General features: G+C 39.5%; 1 protein-coding gene across 4 annotated transcripts in view; it reads right to left on the bottom strand.

Annotated features, from left to right (window-relative positions):
• Positions 1-603: 603 nt before the first annotated feature.
• Wdr37 (WD repeat domain 37) overlaps positions 604-19,975 on the bottom strand; it is a 68,180-nt gene continuing 48,808 nt past the window's right edge. For all 4 annotated transcript variants that reach the window (XM_050142317.1, XM_050142318.1, XM_050142319.1 and 1 more), the window contains 3 exons: positions 7,836-7,970; positions 7,286-7,400; positions 604-3,421 (listed from right to left, as the gene is read on the bottom strand). In XM_050142317.1, coding sequence (XP_049998274.1) covers positions 3,290-3,421; positions 7,286-7,400; positions 7,836-7,970 — 382 coding nt within the window. In that variant the 3' untranslated portion in view covers positions 604-3,289. The remainder of the gene's footprint in view (positions 3,422-7,285; positions 7,401-7,835; positions 7,971-19,975) is intronic.

Raw genomic sequence — 19,975 nt, 5'->3', positions numbered from 1 at the left:
AAAATATACTATCACGAACTCAGTGTCCCCATTACAGAAATTTACAGTAACACTAATTGTACATAAACATCTGCTGGTGCCCTTTGCTCATATTAAAGCATTTCACCCCTTATTTCACACTCATTCTTCAAATACTGTTATCGTTTCTTTCACACAGAATGCTCAGCATGCCAAAGATCCCTAACAAAAGCTATTTTAATGAAGCTGAATTTAAATCCTGAATCTTCCATAACTTCATTTTTAGCTTCTTTCTATAATGAAGCCCATGTTCTTTGTGCATAATTGAAATGTTCACAGTTTTGAAATAAGTTTTTTAAAATCTTAAGTTATTACAGGAAAACAAGACTTATGGATAATGTGAAAAGAATGTTTTGGCAGAACTTGGTGAAATCTTACCAATGCTAGTCTTTACTTGCAAAAGAAATGGATAAAGAATATAGCTGGGTTTTAAGTCTAAGATAAAAAAATTCAAACAGGCATTATAAGCAGTTCACTCGATTTCTGGACAACTGATATTTCTGTAACTATCAATAATGCTTTACAAAGTAACACAGAGGAGTAAAAACATAAGACTCCCAATAACATAAACCTTTATAATAGTAATTACAGAACACAAATATTTTAATGAACTTCATATTTCAATGAAGACACTGAACATTTAAAAACAATTACATCAATACAGGAAAGATAACTGATTCCACAGAACATTTATAAATGCACTTTTCCCTCAAAAAAAAAAAAGCAAAACTTTTTTTCACAGATTTAAGTAACAAATGATTTACATAGTCTTCAGGTTCCCAAATATGTACAGAGCTTTTCTGACTCTACAGAAACTGGTACGCAGCAATAAGGGGGGAACAAGAGTGTTAATTCTGTCCAACAAGAAATCTCTTGGGAAATTTTGTATCAATGCACATTTAATAACCACGCATTTCCCCTCCGTTATTAAATGAAATTCTGGACACTCGAGCACACGATAGTGTTCCTATCTCCAAACACTATTTCTATTGAGATCACATGTGGCTGACAGCATGACCTACCCTTAGCCACATGCACACAGCCTGCACACACTCATGAGCACAAGCCTGTGACAGTCATAAAACCTTGAAAATAACACTGACCACAGCAGCGAAGGGATGGGAACAGATGACACAGCGGTTAACAGTAAGTCACATCCTGCTCCTGAGCACTCTGGTTGAGCACCATTAGGGTCTTCTGGAAATGAGTGAAGAGCCTCACTTCTGTGTCAGAGGCTGGTCCCTCCAGTTAGCCAAAGAAAATAAGCAGCTATTGGCAGTGAAGGTCATAGTCTGCATAGAACTAAATGGTCACGAATATAATTTTTTTTTAAGTTCCAAAACTGTGTCTGGTAGAGATCTGGTTCTTATGTTTACTTTCAGATTAAGATACAAGGAACATAAGAACACAGTTTGTCATCATCATGAGCAACTCTGTGAGTATGTAAGTATACTGGGATGGAGGAGAGAGAAATTCTGGTGGCTGTAAGTAAAGCAGACCACTGGGATCAGCATCCTCCACCATCAAGCAAAATACATTCAAAACAGTCAGAGCTAGGTCCTTAAAAAGTACAATAATCAATTACAGTGACCAGTCTGACTCGGTTCACAAATACACCATGGTGAGACTTGTGATTAGAAGGGTCAGACTAAAAATACAATTTTTTTTAGTTGAAAAAACAAAATTCCTCAAAGAATCATTCTAAATGAGTCAGATGTGAAGTTCCTAATATCAGCTCCTTTGGTGCCCAAGTCAAAGGTGCCAATAACCAAGTTCTCACTCCTAGAAAGTACCACCACAGGACACCCAAATGCTCTATGCACAACACATACATCTTACACCAAACTTCCTACCACTTACTAGTTCAGGTGCCCTCCTGTGCCACCCAAAGAAAAAACAGGGCCCTGAAGGAGGTAGGAGAGGGAGGGTAACTGTAACAGCATACTACGTTTCCTCTTCTCCCCAAGAGGTCAGTCTCCAAAGGGCTGTATGAAAAGGATTAAAATGCGAGGGGCAGTAACTGAGATGTCTCTTTATCAAAACTGTAACTCTGTAAGAAACACAAACTTTCAAATATCAGATGAACAGTGGTTTCTAGAAGGCAAGAACAAAAGGCTCACTTGTGCAGTAGTAGGACTGGCACTGAGAGGTATCCAAGCTGTTCTAGACAAATGCTTCTTGTTGCCTATGAACTACCCACCATGGCCATCACTTCTCCAGCCTGTCTAGAGAGCCTTTCACCTTCAGGACATGTTTGGTATGATTGTCTTTCTTGCCTTCTACCTTGAATCCAGTATTCCAGCTTTAAATCCAAGCGCTTATCTAGACAACAGTGAGACTCCAAAGTTTTCCCAATATTTATTTTGAGGTAGTGCTCATTTATTTGCATCCTTGGCTCTCAAATACCACCAAAGAAGTGAACTCATTTAGAAATATGCAAATTCAAGGTGTAGAAAATAAATAAGATTCTGTCTTCAGGTAGCAGGCCTTTGTATAAAGGTCAAGTCACATTCAATGGATAAGTCATTTGAAACTTCTGAAACCTGTTTAGAACCACAGCTATAAATTAAAGTGCTTTGAATTTTTTTTAATGTCTAAAATCAGTGATGAGAATCATATTTTAAATTTTGCTTGTATGAGACCTTGGGAGACTGAAATCATTTTGTATAATAAAAGAAGAGAAATGTTTTTTTCTCAAAAGAAACTCTGCACAAATGTTGTAAATCCAGGTTACATTTACAGAACTGGAGCAGAAGTTAAGAGTTGAAATGAATTACACAAGAGCACATGCTATAACTTCACACAAACCAAACGTGAAATCTTTATCAGTCAGTCTGCCTCTCGATAGCCAACGCAAATAAACTCTGCAGTCTTCCCAGGACACGGTAGGTATGGATAGTTACTCCAGACAATGGAACAGACTGTTTATGCCTCACGACAGGTACACAGTTCACATTTAATTCATATAATGTAATGTAATGCCCTACTGCTCATTTGTCAATGTCAACAACTCAGAGCATTTTGTATGCTACATGGGAGGTGAGCTTCACTTCTACTGACCAGAGGATGCCAATATACACAGGACAAAAACAAAAAACAGAATCACACATCTCTCTGTACGTTTCATGCAAGCTGGGCACAATGTAAAAAGAACATATACAAGGCACCCTTCCCAGGGCCAAATTCTCACTATAATGGCTGATCAATATGCAGAAGAGCCTGCATGAATCAAAGGTCCATGGCAAACTTCAAACTAAGGAACACCAGTGACTTATTTTTCTTGTAACAATGCAGGAATATTGATGTTCCAACCAATAGCTTGCCTATCGAAGCCACACGTGAACAGATTGCACATGGGGTGGTCTTCACTCCACGCTGAGCAGCACACCATTCGTCTGTGACCCTAGGAATAAACACATGAAACAGGATTAATGCATTATTCCTGAAACAAAACATAACACTTTCACCATGCTAATTACAGTATTCAGATGAATAAAGTAAGAGTGAAAACTCAACATAGGAATAGCTCAAGTGAGCCAAAATCTACTATGTATTGGGAACATGTCAGTAGCAAGCTGGTAGAGCAAAGGCGAAATGTGTGCCACTCAGAGAATGAGGGGCTCATACCAAAAGTCACGATTAGTCTTTTCTTCAAGAAAATGATAAGATTATAGTAACACATTAAAAATAAATGCTCACTTTGATATTTTTAAATGAACAAATAAAGCTAGAAGATGTATTTTCAGACACATTAAACCAAATTCAAAGACCTCAAATATTATTTAGTAAATAAATAGTTCAAATAATAAAACATATACATGAAACATAAATATGGAATAGCCTCTTCAGCTGATTCTAGAATCCTCAGGAATTCAAATTAAGTATCAAAATGTTGGAGGAAATTACTACAAAATAGTTTACAAAACTTATAATGTTATATGCTGTGTATGTACAGATATCTGAGCACAGAAGATAAACCCCAACATTTAGAATGTCTGCACGCTACACAGCAGGAATTACCAATAAATTAGTGTTACAGCTCTAATACGTTGCTGTCATTGTTATACAATAAAGCACAAGGATTGAGTAAACTGACAGGTATTTATCAGGTAAAAGAAATACTCAGCAAGAGTCGGACAAGATGTTCTTCTGTAAAAATTTCAATATAAATACTGCTTATACATATGGGTGATTCAACCAGGTTGCAAAACTACCTATAAAAGAAAAACCTGTATGACAAGTTATGAAGGTGTCTCAACTATTAAAACAAATCTTTCATTGATTCTTTGTTAAAAGAGTTTTGTTTTTCTTTTTTGTTTTTAAGGAAAACACATCTACATCTATTAGTTGGCAGTTGGCCATGCCTTTAGACAGGAACTACTTAAAAGATAACTGCAGGGTATTCTTGAAAAATATTGCAATCCCGTACTGGACAAATCAGTGAGAGAAAATGGCCATCTAGGCCAAGAGCTACCCAGGGAAAACACTGAAAGCCACATCTGTCTGAAAAGTGAATGTCACTGGAGATGGAAGGGAAAAGTGCACACATTATGTGTTCACATCATGATCAAGCCTAGAAAAGGGGCTCAACCACCAACATACATAAAGAAGGCTACTCCACACTACTGTGGATAGTCACAACAGACATTCTTTTATTAAAAGCTCTAGGACTCTGGCCATATGGAATCCCACTTATTTACCTACAAACCAACACATAAGAAGTCACTGGACCTCAGTGCCATTTGACTCTGCAGCTCTTCCTAACAGTCCCCATAACATGCTTCCCTGAAACACCTGGGGCAGCTACTTGCACTATCTCCAAAGTAAAATCATCTAAAATCGCTTGCTCTTTTCACTGAGCATGGTGGCACATGCACCAGTAGACTAGCTACTTCATGGGGCTCAGGCAGGAGGATCCAAGTTGAGGCCAGTCTGGGCAACTTAGTAAGACACTCTCTAAAAGTAAAATTTAAAGTAGTGGGGGTGTAGCTCAGTCATAGAATGCTTACTGACAGGAGTGGTGCTCTGGGTTCAAAACCCTTTAGTGAAGAAAACAAGCTTCCCATACATTAGCAGTTCTCAAGCTCTGGGTCACAACCCCCAAAGACCATTGGAAAACACGGATATTAATATTATGATTAATTTTTTCCCCTCTGGTTTTTTGAGACAGGGTTTCTCTGTATAGCCCTGGCTGTCCTGGAACTCTCTTTATAGACCAAACTGGCCTCCAAATAACAATAGCAAAATTACAGGTATAAAGTAGCAACAAAAATAATTTTATGGTTGGGGGTCAATGAGGAACTGTATTAAAGGGTCACAGCATTAGGAAGACTGAGAACCAGCCACGCATGCTCTGTTTTGGTTTTCTGTTTTTAAAACTAGTCAGCTGAAAGCACCTACAACAGTGAGTGAGTGACGGCTAGCTGTAATGATATAATACTAAAACTATACTTTATTTATTTGAAGAAGAATTACAGGTCTAAAACGAAGTTAGATGTTATTCATTAACCTTAAAATAAACCTATTTAACATATTGCTATATGAAAAATCAACCCAGGCACAAAATTTCTACAATTCCAGCAAAGTTGAATATTTTACAAATAATTCCACATGGAATTCCAATCACAAAGTTCTACTTAGAACTCCTTACTTTCTTGGGGGAAAAGAAAGCATCAGAATAATAAAGCAGCACAGTCATCAGTCTCTTCACAAATGCTTTCTTTATATGTTAACAGCAATTATAGGACACACATAAACAGTCTACCCTGTTGAAGACATGACTAAAACTCTGTTAAGGCAGATAACTCATGGAATGCAGGGTTGTAAAATGATTTTATGGGATTTTTGCCTACAATGTACACTCAAAGAAAAAGATAGTAATTATTCTGGGCAGCACATTTTTGTGGGTGGCAACAAAAACCGGCTGAAACACTACTGCCGGAAGGACTACCATGCTTGAGAAACAGTGCACCACTTAAAGAGAAAGGGTGCCACACTGATAGCTAACTCCAACTTCTCCAAACTCATCCTTAGTCTTCAGTGTCTGCAGTACACAACTGATACAAAGCTGGCTTGTGGCTTGGAAACTGTACTCTGAAGCATTTCATGATGAAGTGAAAACCCCAGCAACAGGAAGCAATCAAAAGAAAAGCAGACAGAAGACAGCAACAGGAGAATTTTTTAAAAGGCCCAAGCAATGCTTAAAGGTCAGGCAAGTGACCTGGAAGGACCAGGGAATGGGTGCATTAACAGACTGTCTTAGCTGACTCGTCAGACATTAGTGACATTCAGGGATCGTCCAAAGGGGGGAAAAACAGAATTAGTTTTATGTCAACTTGACACAAGCTAAAGTATCTGAAAGGAGATTTCAGTTGAGAAAAATGTCTCCATAAGATCCAGCGGTAGGGCATTTTCTTAATTAGTGACAGTGGGATACTCAGCCCATTGTGGGTGGTATCATCCCTGGGCAGGAGGTCCTAGGCTCTGTAAGAAAGCAGGCTGAACAAGTCATGAGGAACAAGTTAGTAAGCAGCACCCTCCGTGGCCTCTGTATCAGCTCCTGCCTCCAGGTCCCTGTCCTGACCTCCTGCAATGATGAATGATGATGTGGAGGCATAAGCTAAAGAAACCCTTTCCTCCCCAAGTTGCTTTGGCCACGGTGTTTCATCACAGCAATAGTAACCCTAAGACGCTATGCTTTGGAATCTCAGTTAAACAGACAACCTAAAAAGGAATGTTCCTCATGACCTCTGCCTCCACTTCTCAACCTAAACAATACATGCTGAGACCCCAGCCCCCACTTCACAGAGCATCAAAATCATCTAAGGACTTGCTTAAGGACATGGTGCTAGTTGTTCCCTGAACACATTCTGATTCTGCTCAGCTGAGCTGAAGCCATAAATGCAGGCATTCTGGGGTGATCTGAATAAAGCATACAGAAGTACCCAATAAAATATCACATCTGATGGTAGCAAGGAGCAAATCTGTAATTTATTAAAAAAGAAGAACTTCATTTTCCAGTGACACCTAACCACAGAAAGATATTTTTCTGGCTGGAGGTGGAGGAAGGTGCCATCTCCAGGAGTTCCTACCGACCTATAACTAGCTCATCATCTCATAAAATACATGCTAAAGCTAATTTTTCTCTCTTCTACATGTGAACATCTCTGAATGTGGCCTGCTTGTATTCCCTGAGGCAGCACTGACGTAAGACACGGAACTGCACACTCCCCTTTGCTGTTCATGAGGAACCCTCTGGAACCAATACCTGCCGGCTGCTCCGGGGGAGCCGTGCCAGTCGCACTCCCGACATATCGAACAATCGCACCTGCCGGTTGTCGTGGGGGAGGGCTATGATTTTTTGGCCAACACATACATTGATCCTACAAAAAAGATATAAAAACAAGTTTATATAAAATACTGACATTGTAGTATCATGCAGTAGTAAAGGCCACATTTTTCACTTTCAAGACAAACTAAATTAGCAAATCACAGGGGTAGTCTGCCTATAACACTGGACAAGAAACTTAAGATACACCTAACTGCCAGATCACACGTGGACTCCACACACAGACTAACAGCAGACAGAGCCTCTCAGGAGTAAAGAAAGCTCAACGCCATCTGGCTACCAAAGGTTCATTCTGACTCCTAAAGTCTTACTCCATCAATGTGATATTTATTGTGTTATGTAAGGTTAAGTACTTACAGACACTGAATTCACATAAGAGGATCAATAAAATACATCTTCCCGGTAGGCTGAACTCCCTTCCCAAAGGCTGTATCATTGAACAAGGTAATAAATTACAATTACTCCTTACCTATTAATGGCAGAGTCTGTACGAATTGTCGCAATTGGAGATCTCATATTTTTTAAATCCCAGACTTTTACTGTGCGGTCATCGCTGCCTGAAACAACGTTGTCTCCCACAGTGAACACAGCAGAGGTCACAGTACTACAGGTAAAGGTCAGACACATCAGCAGTTAGAGTGCAGGATGTACCAACCATCCCCCACAGTGCACATACACACGTCTTGCTTTCAGAGGGGAAAGAGGGCAAGGATGTGGGAGATATGCACGTTTACGGCATCTTCTGCTCTGCAACCTGTGCCTGTTTCGTAAACTCTCCTTGTGCATAAGTTACATAAGGAAGAACCCTTGCTTTATTTCCCAGCTGTGCAGGAAAATGAAGTCTATGTTTACTCTGTCCTATCATCCTCAGACAGTGCAGCAAAGAAGATACTAGAAAAATATGGATTACACAGTCTACCAAAATTTCTATATATTTAGGTCTGGTGGGATGAATTAAGAAAAAAGCCATTCCAACTGTAACTTCCAATTCAATCAAAACACTGGAGTTAGTAAAAAACACTGGGCAATTCACAATGGCAAAGAAGTTCAACTGACATTTTTTCCAAGTAAGTTACACCTGTGAGATAGGTCTGTCAATAAAGTACTTGCCATATAAAGTATTAGGTCCAATGCTCAATTCCCAGATCCCCTATTAAAAAAAAAAAAAAAACCCACAGGCATGGCAGCAGACACCTGTAATCCTAGGGCTGAAGGGGTAGAGCCTGGAAGATTCCTGGAACTGGCTAGTCAGCCAGTCCTCTGAAATTTGTGAACTCCAGGCTCAGAAAGGTAACTGATCTCAAAAATTAAGATGAAGGAAAAATGAGTGAGGAAAACACTAGATGGTGAGATATGGCTTCAAAGTACACACACACAACACCACTAGTCATTGGGAAAATTGTCCCAGTTAGAAGTTACCATGGTCTATTAGGTTAACTTGTAATGCAACCCTTTCTTTCAAACCAAAGTCATCAATTACTTGTTGGGAGACGGGACTGAAATGATAAAATGGCACTTGAAGCCTCCCTGTCTCAGCTCATCTGATCCCAGCAGGTACTTCCTCTCTATACGTGTCAATCAACAGCGTCTCCAGAAGACTACTGTACAACATCTGGATGCAGCATAAAAGACACAGCATACAGCAATATATGACCAGGGGAGAAACAGATATATGGACAAACTGTACAATCATGACTGACCAAGCTGTACTTTTTTAATAATTATTTTTATTTTATATGCATTTGTATAGTGTTTTCCTGAATGTATGTCTGTGTGAGGGAGTTGGATTCTGGGAACTGGAGTTACAGATAGCTGTCAGCCGCCATATGGGTGCTGGGAGTTGAACCCAGGTCCTCTGGAAAGGCAGACAGAGCTGTTAACAGCTAAGACATCTCTCTAGCCCCACGTATTCTTTATTTAAATAAATAACAGCACATGGCCTGACTATAAATGGGGTGTAGCAAAGGTTACAGGAATGTTTGAAGAGCTTCTCCTATTGCCAGAGATTGAGAAAGCATAAAGTAAAGACACGCACTGACTTCTGTTTGCAGTGTGCTCTAGGAGGTTTTGGCCAAGTTAAATTTCAGCTACTACCTCCCTCCAGCAATGTAGAGAAAAAAGCCTCAACAAAAGATTATCCGACCTTATGCTAATGAAATGCTAGAAGACATGAGGTTCCTAATAAATCACAATGCTGACGGGTATCGTAGGACATCAAGAGACAAGCATGGCAAAGACGCAGTAGTCTTAAAGGCACCCTTGGACTGTGGGTCCCACAGGGAGGCTAGTGAGCTACAACCACTCACTGGAAAAGCTTCAGACTCTGCCAAACTCCAGCAAACTCATTTATCTTGTCGTGGAGAGCAGCCGAGCATGTACTTCCAGCTGACAGTATGGTACCTTCTCACCACACACCACTGCCTGATCTGGAACATTCTGCTCCCTCCGTGGGTCTCAATCAATGGAAATACTGTAAAGCTAGCACTCCTCATTAGGACTAACAGCTGTCTTCGCAGTCACACAGAGACACAAAACTGTTTTGCATAACAATCTGCCGAAACTTCACAGCTAAGAAAAAAAAAATGTGTGATGTAGAAAATGCTGGACCATGAAATGCTAATGCAGTGTGCTTTTCTGGCATCATGTCAAAAATTGACTACTGGGTTGCCATTCCTTATTTTTAAAATATAAGTTCCTACAAAAGAACAATTTTGTATATGTAGGGCATTAGATCTGAAGTTTACAGAGTAAACATTCCCTGGTAGAAACTTAAGTGTATAGAACATACATAATCCATCTATCAAAAGAATGCGGTCTTTCCACTGGTCCACGTTAGGATGCCTATTGTTGCTGTCCTTGTTCAGCTCACGTTTAGACAGTCATGTTGGTGCAACTTATGGTATCGCTTCTAATATACTAGGAAACACAATCTCATAGAAAACTCCCTGACTCTCTCTCTCTGGCTTTTAAAAATCTCTCGGGAGTTGTTTTGTGGATTAACACATATACATATTACAATAATTTTTTAAAAAGAGGCCATGAATTTATAAGAGAACAAGAAAGGGTACATGGGAGGGTGTGGAGGGAGGAAAGAGAAAGGGAAATGATGTAATTATATTAATCTCAAGAAACAAGAAGGTTTTTTTAATGTATGTGGAGATGTAGAGATGGGTCAGCAATTAAGAGAACTTCTTACTGTTGCAAAGGACCCAGGTTTGATTCCCAGACACCACATGGTAGCTCACAACCATCTGTACTCCAGTTCCAGGGGATCCTACACCCTCTTCTGACCTTAGAGGGCATAAGGCATGCCTATGGTGCACATATACACATGTAGGCAAAAATACTCATAAGCATTAAAAACATGTTATTTTAAAAAAATTCTTTTCGAGAATGTAGATGAAGGTATCATTGGGACTTTATTGCTCTGACCCATCAACTGTTCATGTGTATTCCAGTATTAATATCCAAGTGCATACACTCCACCTAGATTGAACAACAGAGCCAACTTTCAAACAGACCAGTTTGGAATTGGCAACCAAACTATGTCCAAACCAGCCTAGCAGGAACCTAGAACACTGTACGATGCTACAGAAAGGGGATGGGGAGGGGACATACAGGGGTGGAGGATCAGGGGTGGGTTAACTGTATGTCCTGTACCCAAAGTCTGTACCTGCAGTTTCTTTCTTGACAACTGCTTTCTAAACTATCTGTACAGACCAAACTCCCGACAGGTGACATCAGCCCACACCCGAGCAGTCTAATCATGTACAAATGTCAGCATCTTCAGAAGTAACACTTTTTTGCTTTTTCTATTATGAGTGTTTTTCAGGACTTACACAACCTGTGTTTGAAGTGAACAGATGCCAAATTAACCAACAGGAAAAAAGAAGTATTTCTGAGTATTTCTTGATGGCCAATTCCCCAAATTTAGAAAATAAAATAAAAACAAACGAAGAAGCTGAATTTGTACCATTCTTTTTCAGTGAATTCAACTGTTCCCTGGGGAACAAAATTACTTCTGTTAGCATCTAATACTACCTTAATACTCTTGTTTAGTCATGACTTTGTAACCTTCCCTCCTCAGGATAACAGAATTCTGCCGTCTAGATTACTAAAGACCTGCTCATCTAGAAAGTACTTACTAAGCACCTTCTGTGAGTCAGGTCTCACTCTGTATAAGGAAACATGGACCAGAGAAGAGGAGGAAAGCAAAGCCTGTGAGACCTCCATTCTAGAGAAGCCAGTGATGTTTGTCCATTTTTAACGAAAGACCATTTAGTCTGAGATGCAGGATGTAACTGAGAGCTAAACCTGCTCTGCCAGCCGCCAATGTGAAGCTGCACCCATCTGGGACAGTCAAGGCGATGACTGGTCCACTGACCTGCAGGAATTTCTAAGCACTCTAGAGCAGGGTGTTTAAGACAGGACTAAAGACCTCATTGCAGCCTTAGCAGACTTGGAACTCAAAGGGTCCACCTGCCTCTGCTAGGATTATAGGTGTGCATCACCACACCCAATGGGACTAAATTCTTAAGACTGTTTAACTATATTAGCAAGAACCCTTTTCAAATTCAAAGATTAAAAATCAGTTTAAAATATAAATTTATTTAAAATTACTAAAAAGTTAAAATAATAAGATTCATACAATAAACTGGGTGGTGGTGGTGCATGCCATTAATCCCAGTACTGGGAGTGCAGAGGCAGGTGAGGCCAGCCTGGTCTACACAGTGAGTTCCAGGACAGCCAAGGCAACACAGAAAGATAGATAGATAGATAGATAGATAGATAGATAGATAGATAGATAGATAGATAGATAGATAGATAGATAGATAGATATATCATGCAATAATGTCATTCTTGCAATATCAAGAGTAAAGGCTCATTTGCTTTCTTGAAATCTGGTCTTTCTGGCTTAAAAACATTGTAATTTTAGAATATTTTAATTATATATAATAATTTTAAAGAAATTGGTAACAAATGTATTGTTTAAACTTTGTGAGAAGTGACCTCCCTCAGGTTTTGATTATTTAACTTTCTATTTCTTTTCTTGACCCAAGATTCTGTCAATAATTAGTAGTGGCCAACATTTCAATAACAGACATTATGTATTCATTTTGGAAGAATAAGAATTTTGAAGGTTCTGTTTCTGAAACATTACAAATTACATTTTACAACAACTTTTAATATAATACTTGGGCTGATAAGATGGCTCAGTGAGGAAAGGTGCTTGCCACCAAGACTGACAGCCTGAATTTGATTCCCCGAACCCATATGGTGAGGGGAGAAAACTAACTCTCAAAATTTGACCTCCAGACGCATGTCCAAGTGCACACACACCCCATACATATACATGCATGTACACAATACATACAAAATGTAATAACTATTTTAATGTAACGTAGACAAGATTTATTTGTTACAATGATTAAAGAAAGTAAAGCCACTACAATGTACTATAAGGTTTCTCGCCTTTTTTTTTTTTTTTTTTTTTTTTTTTTTTTTTTTTTTTTTTNTTTTTGGTTTTTCGAGACAGGGTTTCTCTGTGGCTTTGGAGCCTGTCCTGGAACTAGCTCTGTAGACCAGGCTGGTCTCGAACTCACAGAGATCCGCCTGCCTCTGCCTCCCGAGTGCTGGTTATGCATACTTTTTATCAATTTGTATTTGCTACTCATTATTCTATTGCTTCTGTTGCTACTTCTTCCTTTCACCTTTTACCTGAAGAGACTTCCACACCCACTTTCCAAGAAATACCAAAGTCAGAGACCATTCACCCACCAGAATCTGAAATATCGTCTGCTTCTGCCTGACAGAGAAGATGGTCATGATGATGCTTCCCCACCCAGTCTCAGCTCTACAGCATCCTCTTTCTACTCCATCTGAAAACAAACCTTCAGATTCCTCTCCATACCCTCTACACCACCTCTACACAGGAACCGGTGTCTGCTCCCCAAAAAGAACAGGCAGAAGGACTGCCAGCAGATAAGCCAAGTGAGACCACGAGGATGCAGCCCAGCTGCTACTGCTAGCCCGACAGCCATGGTGGCAGCTGGCCTATTCGTTTTGCACCTCACTGCTAGTAATTGTCCATTTCACACTTCTGAAGAAATTAACTTTGTCTCATTCTTTTAAAATGGAAATTCATACCTACAATATTCATTAATGCGATAGTTTTCCTTGTGAAATTTCATAGTTGTGTAACATGTGACATGTTTCAAATCAGCTCCTTCTTGGAAAAGATGTATCCTGAGACAAATATAGTACCTAACTTTTTAAAACCCTTCTCCACAGTAAATGTTACTTGAAAAGCTACAATACTGAGTAATGCCTACAAGGCATAGCAGCTTCCCTTTAAAGTTAGGTAAATGTCACTTTTAGCATTAACCAAAGTAAGCTACTTTTTTGAAACTGTTTCTACTTATTACTCTGAATGGCTCCAAATGAAGTTCTACCTTAGAGCCTCAACACTGCAGACACAATGGCAGTCCTTTGGAGTTATTAATTAAGCAGAAGAAAAGCTATCATCTTGGTCATTTTACAGACAAAAGCATTATCCCTGTAGAAATGCCAAGCCATAGCGCCAGACTGAAGACAGTACTCACCTGGTGCTCAATAGACTAAGCAACAGTACTCACCTCTGTGCTCTCTAGACTAAGCAACAGCACTCAGCTAAGCTCCTGATTTACCTGTTTGATGTACCAGTCCTCTCTTCCCAGAAGACAAAGGCTATGAAGAGAATAAGCCATTCCTCACAACTACCTGCATGTGCACAGGCCTAAATACACATAATTTTAAAATGTATGCTCCTGTCTTGTTTTATAATACAGTCCTTCAGAATACAGAAAGGAATTCCTAACCCATACAATCAAGTTGTTGCTTTATAGTGGAATGTGTCTTGGGCTACTATTCAGAGTTGACATATGTTGATATGCCCATTTTAGGAGCAGTTAGGAACATAGCTCGGTGGTAGAATGCTTGCCAACCATATGAGGGCCAGGGTCTGATATTCAATACCATCACCTAGTAGATATACCTAAACATACACTCACATATATTAATGGGTCCTGACATATATATAAGGAGCAATAAATGGAGGAAATGAGGACTGAAAGATTAAACTGTCTCAGTCACTGTTCCACTGCTGTGAAGAGACACCATGGTCACGACAACTCTTATAAAGAGAAACTTTTAATTGGGGCTGACTTACAGTTTCAGAGGTTCAGCCCATTATCGTCAAGGCAGGAAGCATGGCTGCATACAGGCAGACATGGAGCTAAGGAAGGAGCTAAGAGTTCTACATCCAGATCCACAGGCAGCAGGAAGACAGACTCTGGGCCTGGCTTGGGCTTTTAAAGTCTTATTCAAACCACCATTGACAGTAACACAAGAAAATATAACTGATTCCAGAGAAGCCAAAATAGAAGACAAAGCAGGCACACAAAACTCAAACTGCACCAGCCCATTCAGAACAATGTGATACAAACAGGATTCCATATTCTTCTTCTAAGTCATGTTTGTGTAAAAGAAGAGGGGAGAAGGGGAGGGTTGGGGAGAGCTTGGGGGAGTGGGATAGTTGAGATGGAGGAAGGACGGATATGGGAGCAGGGAAGGAGATATCTTAATTGAGAGAGCCATTTTAGGGTTGGCAAGAGACTTGGCTCTAGAGGGGTTTCCAGGTGTCCACGGGAATGTCCCCAGTAAGGTCCCTGGGCAGTAGAGGAGAGGGTGCCTGAACTGGCCTTATCCCATAGCCACACTGATGAATATCTTGAATATCACCATAGAACCTTCGTCCAGCAATGGATGGAGACAGAGACAGAGACCCACATCAGAGCACTGGACTGAGCTCCCAGCTGAAGAGCAGAAGGAGAGAGAAGATGAGCAAGGAAGTCAGGACCGTAAGGGGTGCGTCCACCCACTGAGACAGTGTCCCTGATCTAATGGGAGCTCACCAAGGTCAGCTGGACTGGGACAGAATGAGCATGTGATCAAACCGGTCTCTCTGAATGTGGCTGACAATGGGGGCTAACTGAGAAGCCAATGATAATGGTACTGGGATTTGATTCTACTGCATGTACAGGCTTTTTGGGATCCTACTCTGTTTGGATGCATACCTTCCTAGGCCTGGATGGAGGGGGAGAGAAAAAAGGGAGTCAGAGGGAAATGGGAGGAGGGGGGGAGGTAGAAACTTTGAATGGTATTATTTATAAAGCAATAAAAAAAGAGATAACTTGAAAATAAATTTTGTTCTTAAGAGATTATTGGAGAAACCACTTATGTGGAACAGCTGGCTCCCCAAAGATGGTAGTTAATGCCATTATGCTGACCTACTACCCAGTGCCAATCCTGGAGCTCCAGTGCAAAGCAGAGAACCATGCAGTAGATGACTGAAAAAGGGAGTGCCAGCAGTTGCAAGTCTGATCAGGTGATCATCTCACCTTAGCTAACTAAGTATGGACACATTGTCCACCAATACTGGCCATGCCAGGACCAAAACATGCCTTAATTCCATTATCATTACCATCTTTTCCTTCAGAAGCTGGAGGTTTTTGGCAGCTCCTATCATCCCTACTCTGCAGATTCTACATGACACAAAGTGGTTTCAACCTATACTGGGGCCAGGCATGATGGCCCAAGCCTTTAATCCAGCACTTGGGAGGCAGAAGCAGGTGGATCTCTGTGAGTTCAAGTCTGGTCTACAGAGAGAGCTCCCAGTCAGGGTTGTTATATAAACTGTCTCAACAAATAAACAATTCTACCTGTACTTGAACATGTCTCCTGTCCATTACATGAGTCAGAACATTTACAGTCTATGGTAAAATATCTATTCATCCACTTAAAAGCACTCATTTCCTTTTGATACTTCTTTTTATCAGTTTCTTAACTGGGTGGTTGGAGACAATACCTCAATGCAGGCAAGGCTGGCTTCAACCTCAACATCTTCCTACTGCAGTTTTCTAAGTACTAAGATTATAGCATGAGGACTCTAAAAAGAGCAAAATGTATAAATAAATCTCTTGCTTTTGAAAACTATATTCTGAACAAAAGCAACTTTAAAATAAATCACTTGTACTGACATAGTAACATACTACCTATTTGAACTATAAGAGTGAGCCCAAGTGAGGAACTCTTACAGTTGCTGACCTAGACATGCTGACCTGCCCATTTAAGCCCAAGATAATACCAGGAGAATGGTATCCACTATACTCCAAGACAGTTGTGCATCCACAATGCCCACCACATGCTTATACAGCAGCTGTGTGTCTAATATCATTATCCATAGTTAGTACATTTAAAACAACAGATGCACACACACACACACACACGCGCACACACACACACACACACACACACACAACACCATTCCACACTTGAGCACCAACCAGTGCTGCTACATGCTATCTCCGTCAACTGACCACTATGTTTCCCTGTGAGTTTGTGCGACATAATTAAGCTAATAATTAAACTGAGAAAACGGACTGAGAATGTAGCTCAATTGGAAGAGTGCTTGCTAACAGCATATACAAAGCCCTGGGTTCCATCCTCAGCAACACCTATAAGCATAGTGGCAAACACACCTATGATCCTAGTACTTGGGCTCAGGTGGAGACAACAGGATCTTCTGATTTAGGCCAGCCCCTAAGGGGATTTAAAAAAAAAATAGAGAAAAACCTGCAATAGGAGTTTAACACCATACCACTAGCCTTAGTTACTTTCAGCCTTGATTTATTCATTTTTTTAAAAGATTTATTTATTTATTATGTATACAGTATTGTCAGTATTCTGTCTGCATGTATGCCTGCAGGCCAGAAGAGGGCACCAGATCTCCTTACGGATGGTTGTGAGCCACCATGTGGTTGCTGGGAATTGAACTCAGGACCTCTGGAAGAACAGGCAGTGCTCTTAACCACTGAGCCATTTCTCCAGCTCCCTCATTTATTTATTTTTATTGAAATGCATACACGGAATTTCATACATATACAGGATTTTTTTAATCAAGTCTATCCCCATTCCCTTACCTCTAAATTCCTCCCCTAACCCTCATCACTATTTCTTCCCAATTTCACATGTTTGATTTTAACCCCCTGAGTCTTCTCAATGCTCCCAGTATGTACATGGATATAGGGCCTTCTACTGGCCAAATCCCTAAAGAAAACTGAGGTGTGGTTTTAGGCCACTGTAATCTTACAGGTGGATTTATCTCTCAAATGGCCATTTCTACTTGTGAATACACTTCTGGAGTTATACTCCTGTCCCTAGAAAGCACTACTCGCTGGCATCTTTGATTCCATGTTACCTCCTCCTCACACAGAGAGTGTAAACAGCAGTCACCAGTAGTAAACCAGATTGTAAAACTAAGCACAAATTGGCTACAGTGGTGCTCACCTGTAATTGCAGCACCTGGGAGGTCAAAGCAAAAAAAAAAAAAAAAAAAAAAAAAAAAAAAAAAAAAAAAAAAAAAAAAAAAAAAAAAAAACAGAAGTTCGGGCTTATATCAGCCATACATCGAGTTCAACACTAGCCTGAGCTAAATATGAAGATTTTACCATAGATTTAAGTGTAGTTATTAAAAAAAGAGAGGCTCCATGAAACCTTGTATCAAAAGCACAAAACAAAATTAACTTAAATTAATTAATTAAAATTTAAAAAAAAAAACAAGTACAGGCCTCCAAAATCTTATCAGAAGGCAGCTTGACACCAGAAAGCTACCTAGCCTATACCCAAGTGATTCCCACACGACTTTGACAAAAAACAAAATGCAGTCCTAATTAAAATTGACTGTTATCCAGGTAAAAACATCATTTAAAAGCATAAATAAAACAGCTAAGATAATACAAAGCTACTTCCACCTTGATGAGTCTATCTAGAATTTAGTACTTAGTAGTAAGTACCTTCCACCAGATACTTGACAATGAAGGCATATGAAAATGTCATAACTTCAAAATAATCATTGCAATTTTAAGAGACATTTTTGTTTTGTTAGATGCATTTCAGTTTTCTTAGAAAAAAGTTACCAAATCTTACACTGAGAATAAAGCTACAACTGTGTACAAAGAAAACCAAAAGAAATAAAAACCTTCCATTCTCAAATATTCATCCATGCTGAGCTAATTTCCAACTGTTTCCAATGCCAAAGTTTATTCACACATGTAAACAAATACTGTCAGTGGGTATATAAACTAGTCATTGGCCACCCATGGAGGAAGTTTAATGACCAGTGACTGCTCAACTGTCAGTTTCTTTTCTTAGTAATTGAAACAAAACAAAAGGGGGGGGTCAGAACCTGAGGAAAGGGGGATAGTGGAGAGGAAAAGAAAAAATGTCAAGTTCTTAGACAAGGCAAAGGTACCAAGGGGAATTAATCTCAAAGAAGTGGCACGGAAGCCTTTGGTTATTTATAAGCAATCGAATAAGCATCTATCTACCTCACATGCTCCTTCCAAAGAGCAGAAAGCAGATTTAACCTAACAACTTTCATAATAGTAAGAGTTTCTCGCACATACATGTATAGTCCACAACCATTTAGTTCGACAACTGTGTGGAGTCCAGCTGAACAGGAGGACAACAGATAGAGGGGAAACACTGGCTTAGGAAGTGGATGCCTGGGCTACTAAATTACACTACCAGGTAAACATCATTACACAGAAGAGTTAGCTAATTAAGAAGAAAGGCACTGAATTTTAGTGTCCGCTGTTGATAATCATAATAGAAATTTATGGGAAACAATCATTTCAACCTCCAGGAGAAATTCCTATGTTAAAATTTTCAAAGTAGCCATCTATTTTTCCAAGACCAAGGCATATAATTTTGTATTCTTGCTATTAGTAAAACAATATATGGTGTACCTAAAATTATTCTTCAGACAAACTACACAGAGCTACTAAAGACTGATCCAGTAAGAAATACACCATTACATTCAATAAATACTAATATGGTAGAATCCCTATAATAATGAAGAGATGTCATAATACAGGGTGAAAATCAATGAAACACATCAAAGACAAAAGGGGCTTATTAGTGCTTTCTAAAAACGTGATAAAAGTAAAAGCCTTAAGCACAGCTGACATCAAGGAGCTCTGTCAGCATCCAGCAAACATAATGACAGTACAAATTTCAAGGGACCATTTGGCTACAGTTTTTTTTTTTTTTAAATCTTACAGAGAAGCATTATACCTCAAACCCTAGTTTTTCAAAAAGACACCAAAGTCATGTAAAAGTACATGAATAACAGAAAGAGAAAATTAAAAGGGGGAAAAAAAACTCAACTCCTTGAGAAATTGTAGCACAAAACTGGGCTAATAATTTTGGTGCTTATATAACTACACCTTGCCTTAAGAAAACCCAAGATACAGAAATTCAGATTAACTAGAAGTTGTCAACTGTTCACACTAGAGACACTGGTTCTTTAACTAAAGAATTTATGTAGAGCCGGGCGTGGTGGCACACACCTTTAATCCCAGCACTTGGGGAGGCAGAGACAGACGGATCTCATGAGATCGATGCCAGTGTAGTCTACAGAGTTCCAGGACAGCCAGAGCAACAAAGAGAAACTGTCTCAAAAAAAAAAAAAAAAAAAAAAAAAAAAAAAAAAAAAAAAAAAAAAAAAAA

Source organism: Alexandromys fortis, unplaced genomic scaffold (genome assembly GCF_014885135.2).
Source record: "Alexandromys fortis isolate MF-2015 unplaced genomic scaffold, M_Fortis_MF-2015_v1.1 scaffold_5, whole genome shotgun sequence".
Classification (NCBI taxonomy): Eukaryota; Metazoa; Chordata; class Mammalia; order Rodentia; family Cricetidae; genus Alexandromys; species Alexandromys fortis.
This window is presented reverse-complemented; position numbering and strand designations above follow the sequence as displayed.